At 27.4% G+C, this 9,265-nt stretch overlaps 1 protein-coding gene across 1 annotated transcript; it reads right to left on the minus strand.

The window, feature by feature from the left end:
* Positions 1-1,715: 1,715 nt before the first annotated feature.
* On the minus strand, positions 1,716-6,665 carry LOC119669093 (membrane-bound alkaline phosphatase). Its single transcript, XM_038078868.1, has 5 exons — positions 6,534-6,665; positions 3,145-3,401; positions 2,071-3,085; positions 1,928-2,011; positions 1,716-1,870 (listed from the first exon to the last, which is right to left on the minus strand). Exons 1-5 carry the CDS (start codon positions 6,598-6,600, stop codon positions 1,737-1,739), a joined length of 1,557 nt encoding a protein of 518 aa, XP_037934796.1. The 5' UTR covers positions 6,601-6,665; the 3' UTR covers positions 1,716-1,736.
* Between the last annotated feature and the right edge of the window lie 2,600 nt (positions 6,666-9,265).

The following is a 9,265-nucleotide window of genomic DNA, read 5'->3' on the forward strand; positions in this document are numbered from 1 at the left end:
AAAATTGATGATTTATGCTAATCGTCAGCATATAGCATAAAATATATATATATATTTTGTACCATAATTAAATCAAATATATAATGTAAGGTAAAGTAAATTGAAATTTCCAATGGATTTTTTGCACTGTACTTATGTAAATTAATTATTTATTTATTTATTGCACTTATTTATTATTTTTGATTAAAAGTTTTCAAATTTATTTATGTATTTATTAAACATCTTATAAAATTTACACAATGGTAACACCTAATTTACCTAATTTTTATCTAATTTACCCTACGTGAAATTGTGGTAAATACCAACATTCGCTAATATACCGACGTAATTTACTGTTTTCCTCACTTAACCATCAATTTACTTGAACTCGCACACGGTCATAATGTCTTTGTAATATAATACATTTAAAAATCATATAAATTTCAAAACTATGCTTACAATTTCTATTGAATCTCCACCAGTCATGCATATTGTAGACATACAAATATATCAGTTTTAGCACTTAATGTAATCAATTAAATAAAAGATTTTCTTATTACTTTAAATTGAAACTTTAAATCAAATATTCTATTTGAAAGAAAGAGATAATCACTTTTCTTCCTTTTTCAACATTCCTTAGCTAATGTTATATCAAAATTAGAATGTTAGGACAGTCGTGAAATGCGTTTTTAATTTCTTAAGTTATCACGTGAAAGCATAGTGAAAGCGTTGTTACTTTTCAGTAAGATAATTCGAAACATTATGATAGTTATTTGATAGTTATAGTTATAAGATGATAGTTATTTTCGATATTGAATCTTACTAATGTTAATGGTATGAAGAAATGTATGGATAATGTTTTAGAATCGACCGGATTAACGTCCCAGAGTTACTTTTCGTTACTGAGCTAGTATATGTTGATAATAATTTGTTCGATTTAAAAATATGAGTTCAATTACAATTACTTATTACAAGTAAAAATATTAGAATATTGATTTGACTCTTACCATACCATATATAGTATTCATATTATCTGACGAAATGATTGTATTTATACTTAAAGTTTCAGAGTTTAGCGAACAAGCTAATATAACTATAACTTACAGGGTTATCGAAATAATCTCAAAAGTAAGATGGTAAGTAAAATACGTTAATTAAGATAGCTTAAACATATCCTATATCTAATATATCATTTCATATTAGGGGTATTCATCTAAACTGATAAATGCCTGATATAAATTTATCTGCTTGGTAAATGAAGTGTCAAATTTTATATTAAAAATAGTTTACACAAACTGAATAACTTTGTGTAATATTTTACAGAATAACTTTATATCGTATAAATCACACTTGACTCAAATGGGGTTTTTTCACAAATGTTTCAAAAATGCAAAAATTTAAATTAGGAATATAAATATGAAAAAATCATATGGATTCTTGATTTAATTTAAAATCTAAAATTATGTTTTTCTTTTTGTATCAGCTGATTGCTAATATTAACACTTAAGTGTCATATAAAATTCAATTCGTGAGAACTTGAATGATGTCAACCTGGCAAACATGCTTTCAGGTTGCAGTTATGTATTATGTATTCCCTGCATTCTTTATTCTAATAAAGCGGCCCATACCCATATTTGTTTATCCCTCAAATAAAATATATTTTTACATTTTATAGAAATTTAATATACTTTAAATATGTTATATATTATATTAATGTTTTAAAAGTTACTAATACTTAAATTACAAATATTTCATATTTATTCATACGATGCATAAGAAGAAGCAGAAGAAGAACATGCATGGATTCCCGGTCCAATACAAGCAGCATATGCCATCAATATTGGTATTGCACTTTGTTCCATAACTCCGGAAAACAGATGAGACCATGGACCTTTAAGAAAATGTTTAGAGAAGCATTTCTATATTTATTATTCATATATTAATATACCTTTCGCATAAATTGCGACATCGGTGCCACTATGGCTTTCCTCTGATAACGGAACACAATGTGGGTATTGAAAATTTGCTTTACCTTTATATGTAAATGAAAAATAATAAAAATCATAATCAAATTTTGAAATTCAGTATTACCGAAATTTTTCAATTTAGTTATATCAACACGTTGAACTTTGTTTCCTTTCACTTCGGTAAAGTCAGAGGCCACTGGTCCATTTGCATATGAAAGTGATGTATAAGGTTGTTTATCAACATCACTATTTTGTGTAGCTGGAGCCAGAATACCGTTATCAATTTTAGAATCACCGCTTATGGTCATGGTGTGACTATGATCGGCAGTAACAATAATTAGTGTATCGTCTGAGTATAATAATGTTTCTGCTTTTTTAATTGCCTTATGAAATTCTACAGTTTCGTCTAATGCTTTTGCTGCCATAGTAAGATGATGTGCAAGATCAATTTTTCCACCTTCAACAAATAAGAAGAAACCGTTCTTATTTCTTCTTAATATATTGATCGCCGTTTCTGTCATTTCTTCAAGGGATGGCTCGTTTTTATTGTTATCCAAATGATAATCTAAATGACTTTTGCTAAACAATCCCAATAAATTGTCAGTATATTGAGTATTCGTATTTAGAAGATCTGTTCTATTATAAACAACTTTTGCATTTCCATACTTTCTCATGGCCCATTCTGCTATTAAATTCCTACCATCTAATCTTTCACCAGAGTTACCCATACCATCCTTTGCGCAAGTTGGTAAGAACTTAGATGAACCCCCTCCTAATATAACGTTCATGGAACCATAGCCAACAAGTTGTGATGCAATATCTTCACATTTCGCTGGATCTAAATTTTTTTTTTTAACATCCGCATCGCTTTCAAAGTCTCGATTCGATGTATATGCATATGTACCAGCTGGACTAGCATGTGTAACACGTGTTGTTGTTACTATACCAGTAGCCTTACCACTCTCAGCTGCCCAACGAGCAATGGAACTTAATTGATTTATCGGATCACGTGCTGCTGCACAATCATTTAATGTCACATTTGCAGTAACACCGATTGTATTATAATTTGCCTTAACACCAGTAAGATATGCTGTAGCACTACAAGCAGAATCCGCCACTTGTTGATCGGTACAATAGGTCTGTGAAATGGTTAATAACATAAATACTGAACTATATTTCTAATTAACATTTTACTTACTTTTGAGAGAGCAAGATGTGGAAATCGTTCAAAAGAGAGTTCATTTCTTTCACCAACTTTGCCCCTTATTTGTGCTTCAAATATACGGCTAGCCGTCACAGTTGCAACACCCATACCATCCCCAAGAAAGAATATAATATTTTTAGCAACATTTTCATTTTTATATGTTCTCAACCTTTCGTATAGAGTTCTTTGTCCGTCTGCAATCCAAAATTTCGGCGATTTTAATTGTTTAGCACTGTCAACATTATAATCATCTGTAAATATTATATATTAAAAATTTTTCTACTATAAAAAATTGAATAATATAACATATTAATATATATACTGTTAATATAATGTATAAATTGTTTTAGGTACATCGAAGCGATATATTAGGTCTATTTATTCTAAAATTATTTAAAGCATCTTAATATTAATGCCTCGTCTTCACTATGTCATTTTTAAAGTCAAATATTGTCAGTATAATGAAAATGCGTAGTCATATGATGTTATATTCGCATTGACAAGAATGCGAATGAAAACGCATTTGACACACCAGTCAATTATAATTGTCATTTAAAATGACATAGTGAAAACAAGGCATAAGTAAAGAGGGTTTGTAGTCTTGGTCTTGTTTTTTCTAACTTCTTGCACCTTTCTAAGGCAATGAAATATATATTTTACGTTATGACTCCAAACGTTAATAGTTTAGAAAAAATATTTTAAACAAAAGCGTTTGCTTGCGTCTAGAACAGGGCTGTCCAGACCAAATGTGATCGCGAGCCAATACAAGTTACTGTACAGATTGGAGGACCGCAGAAACAAATACATTTGTTCATAGTTGTTAAAAACGGTTAGAATTTTAAATTTAGTTTTATTAATTTATCAATTTAAATTCATCTATTTGGTATACCATAAAAGTAAAATAATGTAGTTTTAACAATATACCAAAAGAAAATTTGTGTAATTGTAGTAGAATAAAAATATGTCGCGGGCAGCACAAATATTAACCGCGGGCTGTACTTTGGACAGCCCTGTTCTAGAACATAAATTAAACAGACTATAGATGCTCCATTTTTAATTATAAATTCCTTTTACATATATATATGAAATAGAATAAAAAACTATCCAAAACATCTTTATAAATCTCGATGACCTATTATATGATTTGACAACTGTGATTAAGCATATTTATATTTTAAGAAATCAACTAAAATCAAACTACCACGCATTATGCAAATCATATGATGACATCTATATGTAGTGCTATAGGGGATCCTAAAGGTACTTAACTTAACATCGAGTACAACAGCATATGAAATTTAAAAAAATATATATAGTTCATTTAAAAAACTAAAAGCAATAATGGAAGAGGAATAAGGGTGAAATTCTGAGGAAATTGTAATGAAATTGTATATAAAGCTTTGACTCTTAATACTTCTCTCTCTCTCTCTCTCTCTCTCTCTCACTTTCGATTATGTTAGAAATCAAAAAGTAAGTTCAAAACAATATAAATTGGGCATTATTTTATATATTTAAAATGGATTGATGTCCAAAAGATTAAAATTAATTCTTTATAAAGAAAACATTTTAATAATAAACCAATATTTTAACATATATAATATAAGGTATTTTGTTTTAAATATTTAAAAAATGTTATTTATTTATTATTATTATTACTATTTTATAAAATTTTTATTGATTTATATAATTTTATTTAAAAATTTTCTAGCAACAAAATTCTTAATAAGAATAAAATCGAAGAGATATTCCCGAATTATTCTCATTTTCCTGTAAATTTACGTGTTTATTTATTTTTTTTTTTTCCCAAATCCAATTCAAATGACCCAAAAAAATTTATGTCCAAAAATTAAAACTTGTAACGTAAAAAAATTGATTTCCAAAATATTAAAACTACAAATTGGTTAAAGGAATATAGTGCTAAGAACATTCTATTTACAACGGAACTACATAATAAAATATAGATACGTCTAATTCTCTTGATTTGCCATGAAAAAACACATCTAAATAATGTTCCTATTTAGATGTACCTATATACTTTTCTTTAATAAATATATATATATATATATATATATATATATATTGATATATATGTATATACATGTATATAAATATTTATTTTCTTCTATAATTTAATTTCTTAATATTCTCCAGAACAAGTCTTTAAAGACACAGTTAAATAGATGAAGAGAGCTGGATTTTTTAATTAACATATATAGGAGTGTTCAGACGTTGTTTGAGAACTTCTGTATTCGGTAAAGCGATTAAATGACAAATATCGGGGAACCTATTTTTAATTTAAAAGTGGCTCGGTAAATTGAAATTCGATAAAATGATTAAATAACAAGCATTTTAACAACCATTTTTAATAATAAAACTGCCAGAACAGCTGATTCCGTTTTTGTTTGTTTTGTTTGTATATATAAAAAGAAGAAAATGACAAAAAAAATATTTTTAAATTATTTGTAAATTTGAATTTGACTTGATCTGTTATTTCATTTTTTATATCTATAAAAAAGTTTTTATTTATTATTTTAACTTTAAATAAAATTTAATTTTTGTACAACTCTTCACAACAAAAAGAATCAGTTTATGTATTATAAATTATCGAAAAATGATCAGATCTTATGCCTCGTTAATTCGTTAAATCGGTAAAAGTATAATATCATCGAAACAAATATACATAAATTTTTATCATTTTACCGATTTACCGAATAGATGTGAATATCACTTATATCAATGATGTTGAAAATAAATTGCAAAAAGTAAATTGATTACATTAAACCGTACACCCACTTTTAAAGATAACCCAGTTAATATGTTTTATAGACACTATCCCAAAAGCTAGATTTAGAACTGTTTTATTACAAATAAACATGACAAACTCTCTGACCGCATTCAACTTCGGTACCCAATTTAAGTTATTGAACAGCGCTCTATTATTGAATCGCTCTATTTGATAATTAGCTATAACCATAGGGCTATGAGCTATTAATATAAAGAAACAAGTCCTATTCCCATGACTTTCAGTTGGGATTATGGACAAATTTTGGCACCCGTAACAAAATCAGCTGTCAATTTAACACTAACCACGTCATGCCGAAACCCGATAAATGGTTATAAGGACTTATTAAAAGAGTAGGTAATTACTAGGTTTTTGACCTTTAAAGTTAAGGTTTTGTTTTAAAATATACTCGTTATAATTAAATAGACCGAATACGGATTTTGACTTGGCAAATATATATTGTATACTTATTATTACACAGAATTACACTTAAACACTTTCTCAATAACATTAAATATTAGTTTTCCTTCAATAGGCAGGAAATTTTATTTATTAACTAATAATTTAATTAGATGTTCAATAAAATTGGACTATGACGAACCTTCATAGTGAGAGCACAAAGCTATTTTAATGAATAGAGTTAAACACAACGATAATACAGCACGCATTTTAAAAATTTTCTCGACAACTTCCGTAATATGTGAGGTTCTCGTTCTTAACTGAAGAACCACTTTTAAAGTACTAACTTTAATATAATTTAGTTTACTATTTTATGTGGCTTATATATATTTCAGTTATCAACATAAACGCTCAATTCTGCGGAATAAATTTCTTTCAGCAGAATATCAACAAAATGCTTTGTATTATTTTTGATATTTCGAAACTGGTATTTTGTGATAGAGAAACGAGTTCTATTTTTTAACACAAAAAGTGCAATATTCAAAATTATCTAATTAATACTTAAATGAATGTAAAATACAAAAAAAATAAGAATTAAAAACATTAATAAGAAAATATTTTCAGACTGTTAGTGAATTACATTAATGGTTTTCTAACAGACGATTGGAACCTATTTGGTACATCGCGGACCTTAGATTGAAGGTTATTCAAATTTAGATAATAGAAATGCTTACACAAATATGTAAAAGTATATATATATTGAAAGGTATATATCGAATGTTAATCTAATTTGTTTATTTAATATAAAAGGCTTATTTTAGGTATTACGAGTAGTACTTGAATACATACTATTTATAAGGAAACTTACTCATATAAAGAGAAGTTGGAGAACTGATCTAAACAACATTTTTAAATGCCTTTTTTTTTCTTAAAATATGTTCCATTGATTGTATATTTTGGTTAAAATCGCGATATTTAATTAAATTGGATGCCAATAAACCACAGAGAGACCTATTAGTTATAACCGACATCAGATAGACGCTTAGAATCAATAGGATGTATAGCAGTACTTGGGTTCAATATATCCAATATTAAGATTATTTAGATTTCAATAAAAAAAATGCTTATAAATATGTAAAAGTATGTGTCGAAAAATATATGAACAGGTAATCTAATTCGCTTTTCTAATGTAAAAGACTTATTTTAAGTATAACGAGATGTACATGAGTACATACTATTTAATAAGGGAAATTACTCATATTAAGAGAAATCAAGGACTGATCTAAACAACAACATTAAACACCTTTTTCTCTTTAATATATTTCATTGAATGTATACTTTGACTAAAATCGCAATTTTCGGTTTAATCTGGATTCCAATAAACCACATAGAGTCCTTTTAGTTCTTATCGATATCAGAAAGACCAAGAGCTGTAGGATATCAACTACATTTTGTGAATGTTACTAGTACTTGTAACATTCACAGTCTCCTTCTAAAGACTGAAATTTCTAAAATTGTATACCCCCAACATTTTAAGCGTATATAAGATGTTTAAAACTCTTTTTCTCCAGCTGTCTATATATCTCGCATTCATAACTATTGGTTATTTGTATCTTAAAAGCATGTCCCGCCAATTGATTGAGGTCCAGCAGTATATGTACGATAGTTTTGTAATAAAGTTATATAAAATAGCAAATGTTAGTAAAATTCATTTGAACTTTTCTTCGTTTAACAAAACTCTGACTTCTACATTTTTACAGTAGCAACAGTTCCACCTCACTTTATTGTGTATGAAGTCTAAGCTAATAGGTATTTCTGGTAAGGCCATTTGTTTTCAATTTGTATGTCAGTAAGATAAATTCTTTATGTATATATTGTTTTAATTTTATGAAATTTTGATAGTCTAATAATGAAGAATATATCATACAACAAGTATCTGTTAAAAAAAATCCCTTTTTTTGAACAGAATTAAGTATTATTGGTTAACTACAAATATCCTTCTTTTAAAATGTCCTTTTTATTTTGGAATTCACCTTGTTTATTAAATTTTATATATATACTAGTATTATTCTAGTATTGTTATTTTTTTGGTAGATAGAAATCATCACATTTGAACCTTGAATCCACTAAAATAAACCTGACAAAAAACACATTTCAGTCACTGAACACTAAATAATCAATGTCACAAGCCTAAAGGTCTAATACCTATATAGAGGTAATTTGAAGGATAATATATATAATAAATTTACTATATCTTTATAACATTTATCTAATAAATTTAACTGAGCTCAATTGTAATACGCCATGAGGGTGGGTAGGCAGTTTCTTACTAGAAAGTAGTTATAAATGAATCAAAATATGTGTAACCTTTTGAGTAACCGATGGCCTTTTGAATGGGTAGAAATAGGAAAAGATATAGAATCAAAAAATGTGGATGTTTTTATTTTATATTATAAAGCGGATCGATGCGAAATAGAATTACATAAAAGTTTATTAAAAGTAAAATTTATTAATATATGTTATAGTAAGATAAAGATAACAATAAGTGACCTAATAGCACAATGTTACATGGATGGTATATGACAGGGCTAAAATAATGTCTGTCATCGGATCAGCATCCGTAATTTATATAATCACAGTGCATATAATAAAGCACTGTAGTATACACATTAACCAGGTTGTTCCGTTGTAGAACACTTTTATGTTTAAAGAAACTAATAGTTGCATTATTGAAAACATGACTAATATTCTGTAAGAAAATGTGTATAGGAAAAGAATCACCATTTTATATTTATATCTATCCACATATATTCATTGATTACCATTGTAATTTAGCATTGTAAAGAGGTAAAGGAAACTGAAGTGTTTTGAATTGAACTAGAACCGCGCTTAGAATTTTTAGAACACCTGCAGTTAAAACCGTTTTATTTTTTT

This window comes from Teleopsis dalmanni, chromosome 1 (assembly GCF_002237135.1).
Source record: "Teleopsis dalmanni isolate 2A chromosome 1, ASM223713v2, whole genome shotgun sequence".
NCBI lineage: Eukaryota > Metazoa > Arthropoda > Insecta > Diptera > Diopsidae > Teleopsis > Teleopsis dalmanni.